The 19,940-nt window shown below is 47.3% G+C and overlaps 2 protein-coding genes across 2 annotated transcripts; both read right to left on the bottom strand.

Moving 5' to 3' along the window:
- Positions 1 to 1,415: 1,415 nt before the first annotated feature.
- LOC131695765 (uncharacterized) lies at positions 1,416 to 6,738 on the bottom strand. The gene is made up of 3 exons (XM_058984282.1): positions 5,704 to 6,738; positions 4,039 to 5,458; positions 1,416 to 3,988 (listed from the first exon to the last, which is right to left on the bottom strand). The coding sequence occupies exons 1-3, from the start codon at positions 6,736 to 6,738 to the stop codon at positions 1,416 to 1,418; spliced, it is 5,028 nt and encodes a 1,675-aa protein (XP_058840265.1).
- Positions 6,739 to 13,624: 6,886 nt separating this feature from the next.
- LOC131695766 (uncharacterized) lies at positions 13,625 to 18,999 on the bottom strand. Its single transcript, XM_058984283.1, has 2 exons — positions 17,965 to 18,999; positions 13,625 to 17,719 (listed from the first exon to the last, which is right to left on the bottom strand). The coding sequence occupies exons 1-2, from the start codon at positions 18,997 to 18,999 to the stop codon at positions 13,625 to 13,627; spliced, it is 5,130 nt and encodes a 1,709-aa protein (XP_058840266.1).
- Between the last annotated feature and the right edge of the window lie 941 nt (positions 19,000 to 19,940).

The raw sequence follows: 19,940 nt of genomic DNA on the forward strand, positions 1-19,940 counted from the left end.
GAAATGGTATGGGAAGGAGTGAGATCGCACTGATCGCAGATTGTGGATCATATTGGGGATGCACAAGATTCCCTGATTCTGACCTTCGTTTCTCGCTCGATCATATGCCGGCCGCCTTGGAATCTACTAGATTGCAATACTATAGCTATCCTATTCTGCCTACATTTATATGAGTTCAATTTTGTTTTGATTAACTTCGCTTACAACTAGTTCAAAAATGATACATAATGTATTTGGTTCTGTTGATATTTCTGGAATCGTCAACCTTGACCGAGTTTCGACGTTGCTTATATACTGCTGTTGCTGCTGCTGAGGTCTGCATCTGACCTATCTATGGTGATTTTGCTATTCTGCTTCCTGGATGACCTTGACACAGATAAACAGCTGATGTTGTGTCTGGCTGTCGATTGTGTGTTGACTTCTGGTCGCTAGTACTGGATCGGCTGCTGCTACGTTGACAATCTGCATGTCGACTGCATTGGAACTGCTGCGTGTATTTGATCGCCGCTTGCTCGCGGGTAACAAACATCTTGGTGCATCATCGGTGGTGATTAACTGTGCTGGATTATCTCGTTGATCTGCTTTCAGGTATGATTGATGGACCGGTGGACTTGCAGGATGGACATCGGATTGAACAGCGGGTCTGAGCCGCCGACTGGCTGGTGGAATGATGTTGGTGGGCGTCTGATTCAACGGGCCTGTGCCGCCGACTGGCTGACTGGTTGTCTTCGATGGTGGTGATATGCTGGAACATACATAGGGAACTTTTTAAGAGGAAAATGATTACAATAAAAAGACTTCCCTGGAACGGAGGCCCCTTGGCCTCCGCAATCGCCCTTTGGCGACGACGACCTGCATCTGTTTTTGTGATTTCTTCAGGTGACATTCCTTGGCATCTCTGAGATATACTAGGGTGCAGATCCATCTACGACGACTGCGACGAAGCCGCTACGTTGGTGAGACCGACTGGCGAGCTGGCCATGCCCGCTGACGATCGCGGCGTAGGGCGGGAAGGTTGAAGTGCGCACTTCCTCCTTCGAAAACGAATTTGATGATGTACCTCGAAATAGCCAAGCGTGTTTCTTGAATTAGAAGTTTGTTCGAACGAAGCGCGGCCGCGAGCACGCGCAGGCGCTGAGCGCCGATGTGGTTGACAGATCAACCGTACTGGAACTTTCTCGTACAAACAGATGCACCATGCATGCAATACAAAACCACCACCGAAACAACACAGTTACCTTAACTGATGATGAACAGCTTGAATAAGCGTTCGGAGCAACGGGAATACCAGAAGCTCAAGGATCAAGACGGAATGTGACTGGGAAAAAGACATTTCATTAGCTTTTTGAAATTCAAAGAAATACAAAACTTAACTGGTGTGCGGAGGCCTCCTGGCCTCCGCCGATGAAGGAGTCCTAGTTCTCCTCGGTTGGTAAAGAAATATTATCGCGGATGGGTAGCACGCATATCTTCGAGATTGCTCGTTGGTAGCTACCATCCTTTGTTCGTACTTTAACCACTCGTACATTCCCATCTGGACCTGTTTGAATCTCCGTCACACGCGCTAGGTGCCATTTCAACGGAGGCAAATTTTCTTCTTTGAGAACAACCATAGTGCCCACACGTATGTTGTCTTTTTGGCGTGTCCACTTCGTCCTATTGTGCAGATTCGACAAATACTGCGTCGACCATTTTTTCCACAGAACCTGTGTGAATCGCTGTGCCTTTTGCCAGGCGGACAGCCGATTTTCCGGGATCTCTCCAAGATCTGGTTCCGGAATTGCCATTAAGGGTCGCTGTATTAGAAAATGTCCTGGTGTCAGAGCTTCAAAATCGTCTGGGTCGTTGCTAACGGGGGTGAGCGGTCGTGAGTTCAGAATCGACTCAATCTGAATCAAGACTGTCTGCATTTCGTCGTACACCAAGGTATTCAAGCCAATCGTACGTTTGAAGAGTGTCTTAAACGATTTGACAGCGGATTCCCATAGCCCACCGAAGTTAGGAGAACGTGCTGGAATGAACCGAAACTCAATTCTGTCGTCTGCCGCCTCCTTTGCGACAGTGTTCTGGAACTGTTGGTTGTGAAACAGCTTGCGAAGTTCATCCAGCTCTCGTTTTGCACCAACAAAATTCTTTGCGTTGTCACACATTATCAGCTCGGGTTTTCCACGTCGAGCCGAGAAGCGCTTCAACGATGCTAGGAAGGCCTGCGTCGTAAGATCCGCGGCTATCTCTAAGTGTATCGCCTTGGTAGTAAGGCAAATGTAGACTGCGACGAAACATTTTACAGGCCGGCAACGACGATGTGGATAGACCACTGAAAATGGTCCGCAGTAATCAACTCCGACTCTTTGAAACGGCGAACAGGGAGTTACTCTTTCAGCCGGGAGATCAGCCATAATCTGGTCATGAACCTTTGGTCGAACTCGAAAACAAGCGACGCACTCGTGGATTACCTGTCGCACCAAGTTGCTGGTGTACACTGGCCAGAATCGCTCTCGCATTGCCGAAATTAACAGCTGCTGTCCCGCATGAAATAGTTTCCGATGGTAGTGAGTAACTACGATTTTCGTCAGCGGGTGATGTGGGTCGAGAATGTACGGATGCTTGCGATTCGGTGAAACTGATGCATGTCGTAACCGGCCGCCAACACACATCATGCCTTCATTGAGAATCGGCTTTAGTGACACAATGCGCGACGAGTCCCGCACGTGGGTTCGCTTGGACAAATCAGCAAGTTCTTGTGGAAAGCTTTCTTCTTGCGCAAGCCGAACCAATGCTCGCAGTGCATCGTCGAGCTCAGACGATGTGATCGGCCCATACCTTCTACAGTTGCGGTTGACAGCTTGTGCGTTGAACCGGAAACGGCGAATATAAGCCATAACGCGAACTAACTCCGACAGTGACGATCGTAGGTTGAAGATCTCACTGGGAGTGTTTGCCTGAAGGACTAACGTGGTGGTTTTCTCCTCCAAGTCAGCTGATGCAATGTCTTCTTCTCTAATCTGGCGGGGCTGAGGGCGATAGGCTTCTTCCAATAGCAACCAGCGAGGTCCGTCAAACCAAACATATTGGTACTGAAGCTGTGCTGGGATCATCCCACGCGAGACTAAATCTGCTGGATTTTCTACACCTGCGACGTGGTTCCATTCCATGGAGACTCGATTAGCGACAAATTGCTTCCATCTTGATGGCGATGACGAAAGCCAGCACTTAACGATCATCGAATCCGTCCAAAAGAATGATCTAACGGAGATGCGGAGACTTTGTACGACCTTTTCGTACAAGTGAGCGAGCAACAGTGCTGACGACAATTCCAAGCGAGGTATGGACTGCCTTTTCTTTTTCTTCTTCAGGTTTTCAAGTGGAGCAACCCGCGATTTGGATGTCAACAGCCGCACTGATACAGATCCAGTCTCTGTAACTGTCCTAATATAAATACAGGCTCCGTAAGCTGCTTCAGAGGCGTCACAAAACCCATGTAGCTCCTCTGCTACAATGTTGCTAGATATTCCAACCCACCGAGGAACAGAGAGGCTATCCAAACCAGCAAGGTTTCTCCGATACTCTTGCCAGTATTCCTGTAGCTCTGGCAGGAGAGGTTCATCCCAAGAACACTCTTGTTTCCATAACTCTTGGATGAATATTTTTGCTTGAATAATAACAGGCCCCACGAGGCCTAATGGGTCAAACAGTCGGGAGACGTCTGAGAGCACTATTCGTTTGGTGATTACAGCCGCGGAGTTCCAGGTTGGAATAGTGAATCGAAAGCTGTCGGTACTGGGTTCCCACACAAGTCCTAGCGTTTTGATGGTTGAACTAGACGAATCTAACTCTAGGATCGACCGATCGTCCCTCAACTGCTCAGGCACGTTCTGTAGGAGCTCCTTACTGTTGGAATTCCACTTGCGAAGTGAAAATCCTGCTGACTGTAAAAGCTCGACCAGCTGTTGGATCAACTTCCTTCCATCCTTCACGTCGTCTACACCTGAGAGCATATCGTCCACGTAGAAGTCCTGCTTGAGCACCTTAGCAAACTTTGCAGGCATTTTGTGGCCAGATAAGGCGCAGACGCGGTACCGTACGTAACGGTCGTCAATTCGAAAGTACGGACTGGCTCTTCGATAGAATCTCTCCACAAGATCCGTTGTAGCGGTTGATCCGTTGCCTGAACTCGAACCATTCGGTACATCTTGGCGATGTCGGCTACTATTGCAAATCGGTGGATACGGAAGCGTAACGTGATACTGAGGAGGTCTTCCTGAACAACGGGACCGACCATCAAGCCGTCGTTCAAAGAAATGCCCGTAGATGTTCGACAAGAGCCATCAAAAACTACTCGGAGTTTCGTGGTGGTACTGTCCGGCTTTAGAACAGCGTGGTGCGGTAAATAAAATGTCTTCCCTGCGGCGGTATCATCGATGACCTCTTTCATGTGGCCGAGAGTTTGGTATTCGTGTATAAACTGGGAATACAGCGTCTTCAGGTCTGGGTTAGCTGCAAATCGTCGTTCGAGTCCCATGAACCGTTTGAGAGCAGTTGCCCTTGAATCTCCCAATTTGCTGATAACGTATTCCTTCTTTGGCAGGGCCACAACAAATCTGCCATTCTCGTCTCTTACTGTAGTCTCCTTGAAAAATTGTTCGCAGGTGGTTTCTTCGACGGAATTGGTGCTGGCGGTTCGACAGGTCTCCAATTCCCAAAATCTGGTGAGCTGCTCTTTGATTTCCGCCGTCGAGCACACGTGAACCAGTGAACATCGCTCGCTATTTGTACTGTTGGGAACTCTTCCCGAGACTATCCACCCAAACACCGTATTCTGCAGAGTCGGTCCTGATGGTGTAGCCTTTTGTCGTTCATCTTTCAGCAAGTCCATGTAATATTCAGCTCCGATAATCAAATCGACCGGACCAGGCTCGTGAAACCTGGGATCGGCTATCAACGTCGAATCCGGAAGATCCCACTCGGCCGGATTGCAACTCGTCGTCGGAAGTAACACAGTCAGCTTTGGCAGCACATGGAACTGCATCTCTTCAGTGAATGGCGAAATGATCCTAGACCTAGGACCGACCTCTGCACTAACTAATTTGGTGGAAACCGATCGAGCTGATCCAATCCCTTGAACCGACAAATACGTAGGAGTCTCACGGAACTGTAGCTTGCTCGCAAAACTGGCAGTCATTAGACAGTGCTGGGAACACGAGTCTAGCAGAGCTCGTGCCAGCGTCGCTCTACCAAAACGATCTTTGATTGTAACGAGAGCGGTAGACAGAAGTATGTTGTGTGTAGGTGTGATGGGGAGTGCGACATAATTTTGACTTGTGGTGGACGTGTTGGTGGCTGGAGATGTGTTGTTTGTGCGCTGCGAGCTGGCAGTGGTGGTGTGTGTGTGTTGGTTCGAATTGTGTTGCTTAGCCTTTGGCGGTCGCGATTGCTCGTCTTGTATCGGAGGTTTCGGCTGCGAGTGTGGAACGGAGGATCTGATAGTCCATGCAGCATGGAATGGTGCTTCTGTTGACAATGACGGCAGACCCCTCTTTCGCAGGAATTTGCATAATGTCCTGGACGCAGACAGTTTCGACACAGTCTGTGTTTAGCGACAGCCTCGACACGATCTGGAACGTTCATCCGTTGAAATGCAGAACACTGGAAAGCAGGATGCCACGATTCACTGCAGAATGCGCATCTGTTTGACGTTTTCACCACTGTGTGACAGACAGCTGGTTTCGAGGAACGATGATCGACGAAGTTGGATTTAGCAGGAGCCACTGACTGGAGTACATCACAATGATTGCGCAAGAAACCGAGCATAGCAGTATACGTGGGTACATCCTTTGAGTTGTGATGAGTTTCCCACTGCCGCAGCGTAGCGGAATCGAGCTTAGAACACAACATGTATGCGAGAATGGTGCTCCACTCGGAGGTGTTTTGCCCAATCTTGTCCAGCATCTGAAGGTTTTTCTCTAACTCGCTAATGAGACTGTTGAGTTTTTCATAGCTCTCTCTCTTGAGCCCTTCTGTAGCGAAAAGTGCGTCTAGATGAGCCTTCACAATCAACTTCTTGTTTTCATAACGATTCGCTAACATTTCCCACGCAACGTTGTAGTTTACGGCTGACAAGCCCACAGAACTAATCTCCTGCAATGCGTCTCCTGATAACGATGATCTCAAGTAGGTGAAACGGTCCATGTCGGTCAACTGAGGATTGTTGTGAATGAGGCTTTGAAAGGTGTCACGAAAGGTTACCCACTCGAAGATCTTACCACTGAACGACGGTAAACGGATTTCAGGTAGCTTCACTTTTGAAAATGTCGGCGTTGGGTGCACACCGAAAACATCATCTCCTGCAATTGACGAATGGGGACCTCTTTGTGATGGTGGCGTTGGTGGGGGTAGGAAATGTGGTAGCAAAGTCACAAGCGCCGCCTTCAGTGCGTAGAATCGATCACGAAATTCCTGCATAATACGATCATTTTCATCGTCCATATGTTCCAACGCCTCCTGCTTCAAGTCTGGGTCAGATTTAGCATGTTTCTGGACCTCAACATCTTCCAGCAGCAACTCAAGCTTACTCCGAACCACAACAAAATCCTTAAAATCTTCCTCAAGTCCATGCAGCCGAAGGTTCACTTGCCCGCTATCAGTCTCCTGGTCGTATTTCTGGAGAAAATGTTGCACGCTGTCGAAAGCCTTCACTATCTGGTGCTCCCGCTTACGAAGAGATCTAAGTTCTGCCATTTTGAATCACTGCACTTGGCCTGCACTCACCACACCGTTCACAAAATTCAAACCGTTTAATTGAAACAGCCACTGCACTCTTTAAAAATAAATTGACTGATCGACTCGACGCTCCACACTACTAATTCGCGAAACCGAAAATTGACAGAAAAGCCAAACTACAACAGAGGGAAACCAGACGGGAGGAAAGCAACAGGCGAAAAATCCAGCGGAACTTTCGAGACCAACTTTTATCAGGGACACACTTGCCAAAAACAAAATGCTCGCATAATCTTAATTATTTATTTTCCAGCCAACACAACATAACATGCGCCACATGCAAATGCGCCACCACACAAATATCATGCGCTATACTCCCTTTAATTCCGCTCGGAATCCCCGTCCGGGATAAATCTGCCGTTGCACGATGACCGCCTAATTGTTGTCGCCGCTGAATAGCTGCTGCAGAAACACGCGCTCCGATCCGCGATGGCGCCGAAGTCTTCTCACGATGGCATCAACTAGCGTCGAAAATGGTGATGCTCTTCTTCGCGCACTATCACCAGCCGCTTACCATGTCACTTGGCGGTCTTCGCATAGGGGTCAATGCCCGCTTGTAAAGTTCACTGACCGCACTTCAATCACGGAGATTGTCCACCGTTTTTAAACTGTCTTTTAGAAAGTGTCCGAGAACCACTTCACTGGATCGAAATCCGGCTCGAAGGACCAATGTTCGCGCGCGCACGTCTGGATTCTTCGGACACTTCTAAACACTTTCAATTTTATAAACGAAAAAAATACACTTTATTGCGCGAACTAAAAAACGTATTTTTTGGCGAACGAAAGACGTGTGTATCACGCGACGGTTTATTGGATCTGATTTATCCCTTCTACATATAAAGATCAGCTGGCCGGCTGACGGGTAAAGCACAACGGCAAAAGGCCTGTTCGCCCTGGATCGGTTACTACCTGCACTCGTGTAGTGAGACAAACCAAGAAATGGTATGGGAAGGAGTGAGATCGCACTGATCGCAGATTGTGGATCATATTGGGGATGCACAAGATTCCCTGATTCTGACCTTCGTTTCTCGCTCGATCAAATGGTAATTTCCCTTTGTTAGGAAACTTTAGGAAATTTTCAACAGCGGGGTAACCTGCAACATTTCAACATGTTTCTGTTCAGATGAATTTAACAACGCTAATACAGTTAACTCTCTCTATCTAGATATTTCTCTCTATCTCGATTGTTACGCAAGTCCTTTCAGATTACCTGTGAAAAATCCTCCATATCTCTATATTTTCTCCATCTCGATATCTCCTTATCTCGATGTATCTAGCTTGAAATTAACCTGTAATTTTCCCTCTCTATTCGACATTGTGATCTTTTCTTTCTGTTGCCACATCACATAGTTGATACAGAATGGAATGAAGATTGACGATTAGGGTATTTAGTCCGACGACTATTTGCTTGTTATGTATTGATATGTGGTTAGTAGAGGTATAGCATTAACGGATTGGATAAAATCAATAATGAATTTGTTCTCTTACAAAGACAGACATCAGGCATTGTAAAAAAAACTCGTGTTTGGCAAGTCCGATGCCTTAAGCGCAAACATTTTTCTAAAATACCACAAAGCTCCAAAAATTGTATTTTCTGTGCATAATCCTTGTTTAGATGGTTCTTAACAAGATATATTTTTTTCAGCGTTTCAAAAAAATCGATTAATGGTTGCAAAAAAATGGAGAAAAATGACATTTTAAAAATCGCTGCGGGTAAGACCGACACCCCAAAGTAGCAAGAGCGACATCCTTGTTAGCTTTCTTTTTGTTCAATTTTTTTCATTAAAAATGTGGTTCGATAGAAAGATGAACGGCCACTTTGTTTTCAGTAATGAGAGATGGCGTTTGGTCACGGCGTTTCGAAGGTCTATGCCTTCATCTTCTGGGCAAAACTACAATTTGAACAATAATTACATACAACATTCAATTTGCAAACACACAGATTACTTACAACACGAACAATATTATCTTAGTCAAGTTGGTTGCAATATTTAGACGGGAAAAACAACGCACTGATCTACACTGTAATGTTTGAATTTGATTTGAACTGCAAATTTGTTTGAATTCTGGCAACTTACACAGACGGTTCCCGCACACATCACTAGCAGACTGAGCAATGAAACGTTTAAAAAGCAAAAGTGTGTGTTGTAAACAGTATCGAGGTATGGAACAGATGGAAGTGGAAACAGCAATAATTTGACGTATGGGAAGCGAGCAGAAGAGAGTGAGCGAAGTTTATGCTTAATGAGAGAGAGAGAGAGAGAGAGAGAGAGAGAGAGAGAGAGAGAGAGAGAGAGTAGCACCCCAGAGTATGCTGCATTCAAATTAATAGTGTTAGTTCTGAAATTAATTGTTGAACCATCACTAAAAATGTGGCACATTTCCAAAATCTGTAAAGTTTGTAATCGTTTGTCAAGGTCTAAAATTGTTGTTTTTGATAGATCAAAGCTGTGCTCATTATCAATGTCATGAACCATTAGCGCTGTCTTTTTAAACTCGTCCGTATTGCTTGTCTCTCTCTCGCTGCTTGACGTTTTGAATTCATTGTACCGTTTTATGAGCGATCGGTGGCCAGACAGGCGCTGTTTGAGTTGTTGGGTAGTTAAACCTATGTAGGAACTATCACATCCTGTGCAGGGTATACGATAGATTACATTTCGTATTGAAAGAAGAGGAGTGGGATCTTTCAACTTGGAAAACAAAATTGCATTGGTTTTTGTACATTTGAAACCTAACCTTACATTTTCGTGATTCCTCTGAACGCTCCTGACAAGGGCGGGTGTGAGAGCATCTACGTGGTGGAGGGATCGATATACCGTTTGTTCGCTCTCGGGAGGGCGGTCATTTACTGTGCTGGGATTTTTGTTGACAAATCGATTGATCAGTCGATTTACAAGGGTGCTGGGATAATTGTTATTGCGCAAGTATTCTCGTACCGTTAGCTTATTTGGTTATCTGTTTTGTACGTTGATAGTCGAAATACTCTTGCAATGAACCCCATGGCTGTATTTAGCTTTTGCGTGAGCGGATGGAGAGAGAGAAAATTTAAAATTCGGCCAGATGCCACCGGCTTTTTTGTACCTGTCGGTAAAGAATCCTCTGCTCGTCCGTTCTTATCAGAACCATGTCAACCAAGGCAAACGATTGTTGCTCTCAATCTCACATGTAAACTGAATATGTGGAATTATAGGCATTCAGCGCACTCTTCACATGATCAACTTCATTAGCTGGGAGAGCGGTGATCAAATCATCCACATGTTTCTTTAAAAGGGGATAGGTATATTGATCGTCTTCAACACGTCATCTAGTAATGAATCCATTACTAGATCTGCCAAGGCAGAGGATAATGGATTACCCATTGCTGTTCCCGATTTCTGCCTGTAATATTCTCCGCGAAATACGAAATAACTGGAGGAGAGATTGAAATCGATGAGGTCTATGAAAGTTTTTTCATCTTTGATAGTTGTGTTTTTCTCTATCGAGCTCCAGTTATTGCACACCGCAAGTAAACAAACTAATGACATCGAACGAAACCAACACATGATTCGGGGGTAGTGTTGTGTTGTTTATGAATGAGCAAAACTCGTAAGAGTTTAGGACATTGTATTTGTTCTGATTGATCGATAGGCCGAGAATAACAGCTAAATACTTTGAGAGATCATATGTTGGGCAATTAATGCACGACAGGATGACCCTCAGCAGACTATTGGATTTATGTATTTTTGGAAGACCGTAACTTTTAGGGCATGTCGCGTGATGTTATTAATTGATGCCTGGTCTTTTTTGTTCCAATGGAGAAGACGTTTACGTACTAACCCAGTACACGTGCTATTAGTAGGTGTCCAAGCTACCACACGGGGTGCACTGGGGGCGAGTCGGGTTCGAATGGTGACGCTGCCATTAATACCGACTAAACTCCATTGGGTTCCGCCATCGTTCCCCCCAGGGACTACCTCTCGGTATTACTTCTGGGGGGATGGCTGTACTTGATGTACTCATTCACTCTCACTCACGCGTTCATACGTCCTGTATGAGGCTTACTTGGGTGCTCTCTCTATCGCACCTTGATTCACTCTCTAACACTCCACATGAGGCTGACTTTTGTGCTCACCTTTTTCGTTCCTTGCTAGGCTTATTTTTGTGCTCGCCTCTACCATACCATGTGAGGCTGACTTGGATGCTCTACCTATCACCTGGTTCACTCTCGATCGTGCCACTCTATTATACCCCTGTCACTCCCCCTGGCATCCCATGTGGGACATTTTTCTTAGGCCCCACTTCTGACATACCATGCGAGGCTGACTTGTGTGCTCACCTTTCTCATTCCTTGCTAAGCTTACTTTTGTGCTAGCCTTTACCATACCATGCGAGGCTGACTTTTATGATCACCCTTAACAAACCGTGTGAGACTGACTTGGATGCTCACCCTTTCACTCCTCTGCCACGCAACGAGGCATCGATAGCTAAGTCCCAACATATTACGCTACGACCCTCCCATCTTGGCATGAGGCAGTCCACATATACGCCTATACACTCGTTCTTCTGCCTTGCTTCGGAGTGGCTGGGTTTACCCCTTACGCGGTTGCCAGTCGTTGCGCCAAACCTGCCTGAGCATGGATAGACCATTCACTCACTTTTCTGCGCTCGGCTTTTTTCGCTCCAACTAACCAATCACTAGTTAGTTGTGCCCGTCGTCTGTTGCTCGGTTCGCCAAATTACCTGTAGCCTACTGGCCATCTGGGTGGTTGCAGTCGAGACTGCGTTCCACTTCTCCACCGATTGACACATCCGCTGAATAAGGGTATGAGGGGTTGTGTCCCAGCCACAGACATACGAACAGTATGTGTTCGGCAGTTTCGTCTACACCTGGGCAGTCCGGGCAGGCTGGGACCTCCGCGTGCCCGAAACTGTGGAGGTACTGTCAGAAACAGCCATGGCCTGACAGGAATTGTGTCAGATGGAAGTGAACTTCCCCATGGGGTCTGCCCACCCAGCTCGATATGCTACGTATCAGCCGGTGGGTCCACCTACCTTTCGAGGAGTTGTCCCACTCACGCTGCCATCTGGCGACCGAGGTCACCCTGGTGCGCTCGCGGGCTCTCCTATTTCCACGTAGCTCGAAGCACTCCTCATCTTCCCGAATCACAAGCCCGACTGGCATCATGCTCGCTATCACGCAGGATGCATCGTGTGATACCGTGCGGTAGGCAGATATCATTCTGAGGCACATCACGCGGTAGGTGCTCTCCAGTTTCTGTAGGTGTGCTCTTGACCACGACGGGTCGCCGTACCTGAGGATAGATACGGCAACGCCTGCCAGTAACCTACGTCTACTGGCGCACACCTTTGAGCTGTTGGACATCATTCTCGATAGTGCCGCAATAGCAGTTGTCGCTCTCTTGCATGTATTGTCGACGTGGCTGCCGAAGGTCAGCTTGTCGTCTATAATGACTCCGAGGGACTTCAGACTCCGCTGTGAGGTGATCACGACTTCTCCCACATGGATAACTGTTTATTGTGCCGACTTGCGGTTGTTGACGATAACTACCTCCGTCTTATGCTGAGCGAGCTCCAGTCCTCTCGCGCTCATCGATTCCTCCACCGTGTTGATCGCGTGTTCTGCAGTTAGTTCTACCTCAGAGATGGACTCCCCGTAGACCTCCAAGGTACCGTCGTCTGCAAAGTCGACGATCTTGACTCCAGGAGGGAGCTTCAGTCTCAGAACCCCGTCATACATGAGGTTCCATAGCACCGGGCCTAGGATCGAGCCCTGCGGAACTCCGGCGGTGATCGGAACCCTTTTCTGACCGGCATCGGTCTCGTATAGCAGTACGCGGTTCTGGAAGTAGCTTTCCAGGATCCGGTACAGACCCACCGGTAGGCTAAGCCAGTGTAACGAGAGCGCGATGACATCCCAGCTTGCGCTGTTGAATGCGTTCTTCACGTCAAGTGTCACTAACGCACAATACCTTTTTTTTATTTTATTAACGACACTTTACACCGGCAGGTGCATTCGTGTCAAATAAGAAAAAAAAACATTACATTTCAACATAACATTCAATCAAAACGTATACTCATCTGTTTCCATCTATTTGGTGTTGCTGCTTCGTCGTTCTTTCTTTTGAATCTTGCGCTTTATTCGTACGCATGCCATCTCTATCCTTAATCACTTATTGTTACATATTTCGATACCACTTATTTGTTTTCTGTATTCTTCTTAGTTGCTCTTTCTGTTTCATCCACTTCATATGGTTCTAGCGATTTTTCTTCGTTTTCTTCAGCACTTTTAGATCCGCTACTTTTATAAATCTTCATATCTTCTTCGCTTTGTTTTCATCTGCTGCACTCACTCTTTCATCTTCATGATTTTTCGACACTTTTGTTTATACTTCTTCACTTCTCAGCCTTCCCGCAATCCTCACCGTCTGCGTCTACTTCTCCTTTAGTTTTCTTCCGGAACCTTCATGCTTTTTATCTGCCTTTTCTTCTACTCAGTGTCCATTATCTCCTTCTTCACAATCTTCGATGTAGATCTGCTTCTCTCAGGAACTCAAGCAGTCGTTTTTCGCTGTCTGAATCGTTGCCGCACGTATGCTAGTCTGATCAATGTTGAATTTTCTTCTAGAGGCTTCAAATTTTCTGCACTGCAGGATCACGTTCACGACCGTCCCGCAACATTCACAAATCGGCGGCGATGCTTTTTTTTAGTAGGAACTCGTGTGTTAGTCTGGTGTGGCCGATTCGAAGCCGAGTCAGCACTCGCTGATCGGTGGAGTTCTTCTGGTCAAGCCACGTTTTTGTAACAAATTTTATTTCTCTAAGTTTAACGTCTGTTAATTGCGCCCATCTAGCTTCCCAAAGTTGATGAAGCGTATGGGTTGTCGCTTTTATGGCATCTTTCTTTGGAATGGCGATATTTAGGGGCGTGATGCTTCGAGCTTCCCCGGCGAGTGGATCGGCTTCTTCGTTGCCACGGACGCCCATCTGGACCTGTTTGAATCTCCGTCACACGCGCTAGGTGCCATTTCAACGGAGGCAAATTTTCTTCTTTGAGAACAACCATAGTGCCCACACGTATGTTGTCTTTTTGGCGTGTCCACTTCGTCCTATTGTGCAGATTCGACAAATACTGCGTCGACCATTTTTTCCACAGAACCTGTGTGAATCGCTGTGCCTTTTGCCAGGCGGACAGCCGATTTTCCGGGATCTCTCCAAGATCTGGTTCCGGAATTGCCATTAAGGGTCGCTGTATTAGAAAATGTCCTGGTGTCAGAGCTTCAAAATCGTCTGGGTCGTTGCTAACGGAGGTGAGCGGTCGTGAGTTCAGAATCGACTCAATCTGAATCAAGACTGTCTGCATTTCGTCGTACACCAAGGTATTCAAGCCAATCGTACGTTTGAAGAGTGTCTTAAACGATTTGACAGCGGATTCCCATAGCCCACCGAAGTTAGGAGAACGTGCTGGAATGAACCGAAACTCAATTCTGTCGTCTGCCGCCTCCTTTGCGACAGTGTTCTGGAACTGTTGGTTGTGAAACAGCTTGCGAAGTTCATCCAGCTCTCGTTTTGCACCAACAAAATTCTTTGCGTTGTCACACATTATCAGCTCGGGTTTTCCACGTCGAGCCGAGAAGCGCTTCAACGATGCTAGGAAGGCCTGCGTCGTAAGATCCACGGCTATCTCTAAGTGTATCGCCTTGGTAGTAAGGCAATTGTAGACTGCGACGAAACATTTTACAGGCCGGCAACGACGATGTGGATAGACCACTGAAAATGGTCCGCAGTAATCAACTCCGACTCTTTGAAACGGCGAACAGGGAGTTACTCTTTCAGCCGGGAGATCAGCCATAATCTGGTCATGAACCTTTGGTCGAACTCGAAAACAAGCGACGCACTCGTGGATTACCTGTCGCACCAAGTTGCTGGTGTACACTGGCCAGAATCGCTCTCGCATTGCCGAAATTAACAGCTGCTGTCCCGCATGAAATAGTTTCCGATGGTAGTGAGTAACTACGATTTTCGTCAGCGGGTGATGTGGGTCGAGAATGTACGGATGCTTGCGATTCGGTGAAACTGATGCATGTCGTAACCGGCCGCCAACACACATCATGCCTTCATTGAGAATCGGCTTTAGTGACACAATGCGCGACGAGTCCCGCACGTGGGTTCGCTTGGACAAATCAGCAAGTTCTTGTGGAAAGCTTTCTTCTTGCGCAAGCCGAACCAATGCTCGCAGTGCATCGTCGAGCTCAGACGATGTGATCGGCCCATACCTTCTACAGTTGCGGTTGACAGCTTGTGCGTTGAACCGGAAACGGCGAATATAAGCCATAACGCGAACTAACTCCGACAGTGACGATCGTAGGTTGAAGATCTCACTGGGAGTGTTTGCCTGAAGGACTAACGTGGTGGTTTTCTCCTCCAAGTCAGCTGATGCAATGTCTTCTTCTCTAATCTGGCGGGGCTGAGGGCGATAGGCTTCTTCCAATAGCAACCAGCGAGGTCCGTCAAACCAAACATATTGGTACTGAAGCTGTGCTGGGATCATCCCACGCGAGACTAAATCTGCTGGATTTTCTACACCTGCGACGTGGTTCCATTCCATGGAGACTCGATTAGCGACAAATTGCTTCCATCTTGATGGCGATGACGAAAGCCAGCACTTAACGATCATCGAATTCGTCCAAAAGAATGATCTAACGGAGATGCGGAGACTTTGTACGACCTTTTCGTACAAGTGAGCGAGCAACAGTGCTGACGACAATTCCAAGCGAGGTATGGACTGCCTTTTCTTTTTCTTCTTCAGGTTTTCAAGTGGAGCAACCCGCGATTTGGATGTCAACAGCCGCACTGATACAGATCCAGTCTCTGTAACTGTCCTAATATAAATACAGGCTCCGTAAGCTGCTTCAGAGGCGTCACAAAACCCATGTAGCTCCTCTGCTACAATGTTGCTAGATATTCCAACCCACCGAGGAACAGAGAGGCTATCCAAACCAGCAAGGTTTCTCCGATACTCTTGCCAGTATTCCTGTAGCTCTGGCAGGAGAGGTTCATCCCAAGAACACTCTTGTTTCCATAACTCTTGGATGAATATTTTTGCTTGAATAATAACAGGCCCCACGAGGCCTAATGGGTCAAACAGTCGGGAGACGTCTGAGAGCACTATTCGTTTGGTGATTACAGCCGCGGAGTTCCAGGTTGGAATAGTGAATCGAAAGCTGTCGGTACTGGGTTCCCACACAAGTCCTAGCGTTTTGATGGTTGAACTAGACGAATCTAACTCTAGGATCGACCGATCGTCCCTCAACTGCTCAGGCACGTTCTGTAGGAGCTCCTTACTGTTGGAATTCCACTTGCGAAGTGAAAATCCTGCTGACTGTAAAAGCTCGACCAGCTGTTGGATCAACTTCCTTCCATCCTTCACGTCGTCTACACCTGAGAGCATATCGTCCACGTAGAAGTCCTGCTTGAGCACCTTAGCAGCATCTGGATGCGTTTCCTCTCCTTCCTCGGCTAAACTTTGCAGGCATTTTGTGGCCAGATAAGGCGCAGACGCGGTACCGTACGTAACGGTCGTCAATTCGAAAGCACGGACTGGCTCTTCGATAGAATCTCTCCACAAGATCCGTTGTAGCGGTTGATCCGTTGCCTGAACTCGAACCATTCGGTACATCTTGGCGATGTCGGCTACTATTGCAAATCGGTGGATACGGAAGCGTAACGTGATACTGAGGAGGTCTTCCTGAACAACGGGACCGACCATCAAGCCGTCGTTCAAAGAAATGCCCGTAGATGTTCGACAAGAGCCATCAAAAACTACTCGGAGTTTCGTGGTGGTACTGTCCGGCTTTAGAACAGCGTGGTGCGGTAAATAAAATGTCTTCCCTGCGGCGGTATCATCGATGACCTCTTTCATGTGGCCGAGAGTTTGGTATTCGTGTATAAACTGGGAATACAGCGTCTTCAGGTCTGGGTTAGCTGCAAATCGTCGTTCGAGTCCCATGAACCGTTTGAGAGCAGTTGCCCTTGAATCTCCCAATTTGCTGATAACGTATTCCTTCTTTGGCAGGGCCACAACAAATCTGCCATTCTCGTCTCTTACTGTAGTCTCCTTGAAAAACTGTTCGCAGGTGGTTTCTTCGACGGAATTGGTGCTGGCGGTTCGACAGGTCTCCAATTCCCAAAATCTGGTGAGCTGCTCTTTGATTTCCGCCGTCGAGCACACGTGAACCAGTGAACATCGCTCGCTATTTGTACTGTTGGGAACTCTTCCCGAGACTATCCACCCAAACACCGTATTCTGCAGAGTCGGTCCTGATGGTGTAGCCTTTTGTCGTTCATCTTTCAGCAAGTCCATGTAATATTCAGCTCCGATAATCAAATCGACCGGACCAGGCTCGTGAAACCTGGGATCGGCTATCAACGTCGAATCCGGAAGATCCCACTCGGCCGGATTGCAACTCGTCGTCGGAAGTAACACAGTCAGCTTTGGCAGCACATGGAACTGCATCTCTTCAGTGAATGGCGAAATGATCCTAGACCTAGGACCGACCTCTGCACTAACTAATTTGGTGGAAACCGATCGAGCTGATCCAATCCCTTGAACCGACAAATACGTAGGAGTCTCACGGAACTGTAGCTTGCTCGCAAAACTGGCAGTCATTAGACAGTGCTGGGAACACGAGTCTAGCAGAGCTCGTGCCAGCGTCGCTCTACCAAAACGATCTTTGATTGTAACGAGAGCGGTAGACAGAAGTATGTTGTGTGTAGGTGTGATGGGGAGTGCGACATAATTTTGACTTGTGGTGGGCGTGTTGGTGGCTGGAGATGTGTTGTTTGTGCGCTGCGAGCTGGCAGTGGTGGTGTGTGTGTGTTGGTTCGAATTGTGTTGCTTAGCCTTTGGCGGTCGCGATTGCTCGTCTTGTATCGGAGGTTTCGGCTGCGAGTGTGGAACGGAGGATCTGATAGTCCATGCAGCATGGAATGGTGCTTCTGTTGACAATGACGGCAGACCCCTCTTTCGCAGGAATTTGCATAATGTCCTGGACGCAGACAGTTTCGACACAGTCTGTGTTTAGCGACAGCCTCGACACGATCTGGAACGTTCATCCGTTGAAATGCAGAACACTGGAAAGCAGGATGCCACGATTCACTGCAGAATGCGCATCTGTTTGACGTTTTCACCACTGTGTGACAGACAGCTGGTTTCGAGGAACGATGATCGACGAAGTTGGATTTAGCAGGAGCCACTGACTGGAGTACATCACAATGATTGCGCAAGAAACCGAGCATAGCAGTATACGTGGGTACATCCTTTGAGTTGTGATGAGTTTCCCACTGCCGCAGCGTATCGGAATCGAGCTTAGAACACAACATGTATGCGAGAATGGTGCTCCACTCGGAGGTGTTTTGCCCAATCTTGTCCAGCATCTGAAGGTTTTTCTCAAACTCGCTAATGAGACTGTTGAGTTTTTCATAGCTCTCTCTCTTGAGCCCTTCTGTAGCGAAAAGTGCGTCTAGATGAGCCTTCACAATCAACTTCTTGTTTTCATAACGATTCGCTAACATTTCCCACGCAACGTTGTAGTTTACGGCTGACAAGCCCACAGAACTAATCTCCTGCAATGCGTCTCCTGATAACGATGATCTCAAGTAGGTGAAACGGTCCATGTCGGTCAACTGAGGATTGTTGTGAATGAGGCTTTGAAAGGTGTCACGAAAGGTTACCCACTCGAAGATCTTACCACTGAACGACGGTAAACGGATTTCAGGTAGCTTCACTTTTGAAAATGTCGGCGTTGGGTGCACACCGAAAACATCATCTCCTGCAATTGACGAATGGGGACCTCTTTGTGATGGTGGCGTTGGTGGGGGTAGGAAATGTGGTAGCAAAGTCACAAGCGCCGCCTTCAGTGCGTAGAATCGATCACGAAATTCCTGCATAATACGATCATTTTCATCGTCCATATGTTCCAACGCCTCCTGCTTCAAGTCTGGGTCAGATTTAGCATGTTTCTGGACCTCAACATCTTCCAGCAGCAACTCAAGCTTACTCCGAACCACAACAAAATCCTTAAAATCTTCCTCAAGTCCATGCAGCCGAAGGTTCACTTGCCCGCTATCAGTCTCCTGGTCGTATTTCTGGAGAAAATGTTGCACGCTGTCGAAAGCCTTCACTATCTGGTGCTCCCGCTTACGAAGAGATCTAAGTTCTGCCATTTTGAATCACTGCACTTGGCCTGCACTCACCACACCGTTCACAAAATTCAAACCGTTTAATTGAAACAGCCACTGCACTCTTTAAAAATAAATTGACTGATCGACTCGACGCTCCACACTACTAATTCGCGAAACCGAAAATTGACAGAAAAGCCAAACTACAACAGAGGGAAACCAGACGGGAGGAAAGCAACAGGCGAAAAATCCAGCGGAACTTTCGAGACCAACTTTTATCAGGGACACACTTGCCAAAAACAAAATGCTCGCATAATCTTAATTATTTATTTTCCAGCCAACACAACATAACATGCGCCACATGCAAATGCGCCACCACACAAATATCATGCGCTATACTCCCTTTAATTCCGCTCGGAATCCCCGTCCGGGATAAATCTGCCGTTGCACGATGACCGCCTAATTGTTGTCGCCGCTGAATAGCTGCTGCAGAAACACGCGCTCCGATCCGCGATGGCGCCGAAGTCTTCTCACGATGGCATCAACTAGCGTCGAAAATGGTGATGCTCTTCTTCGCGCACTATCACCAGCCGCTTACCATGTCACTTGGCGGTCTTCGCATAGGGGTCAATGCCCGCTTGTAAAGTTCACTGACCGCACTTCAATCACGGAGATTGTCCACCGTTTTTAAACTGTCTTTTAGAAAGTGTCCGAGAACCACTTCACTGGATCGAAATCCGGCTCGAAGGACCAATGTTCGCGCGCGCACGTCTGGATTCTTCGGACACTTCTAAACACTTTCAATTTTATAAACGAAAAAAATACACTTTATTGCGCGAACTAAAAAACGTATTTTTTGGCGAACGAAAGACGTGTGTATCACGCGACGGTTTATTGGATCTGATTTATCCCTTCTACATATAAAGATCAGCTGGCCGGCTGACGGGTAAAGCACAACGGCAAAAGGCCTGTTCGCCCTGGATCGG

This window comes from Topomyia yanbarensis, unplaced genomic scaffold (genome assembly GCF_030247195.1).
Source record: "Topomyia yanbarensis strain Yona2022 unplaced genomic scaffold, ASM3024719v1 HiC_scaffold_52, whole genome shotgun sequence".
Lineage (NCBI taxonomy): Eukaryota > Metazoa > Arthropoda > Insecta > Diptera > Culicidae > Topomyia > Topomyia yanbarensis.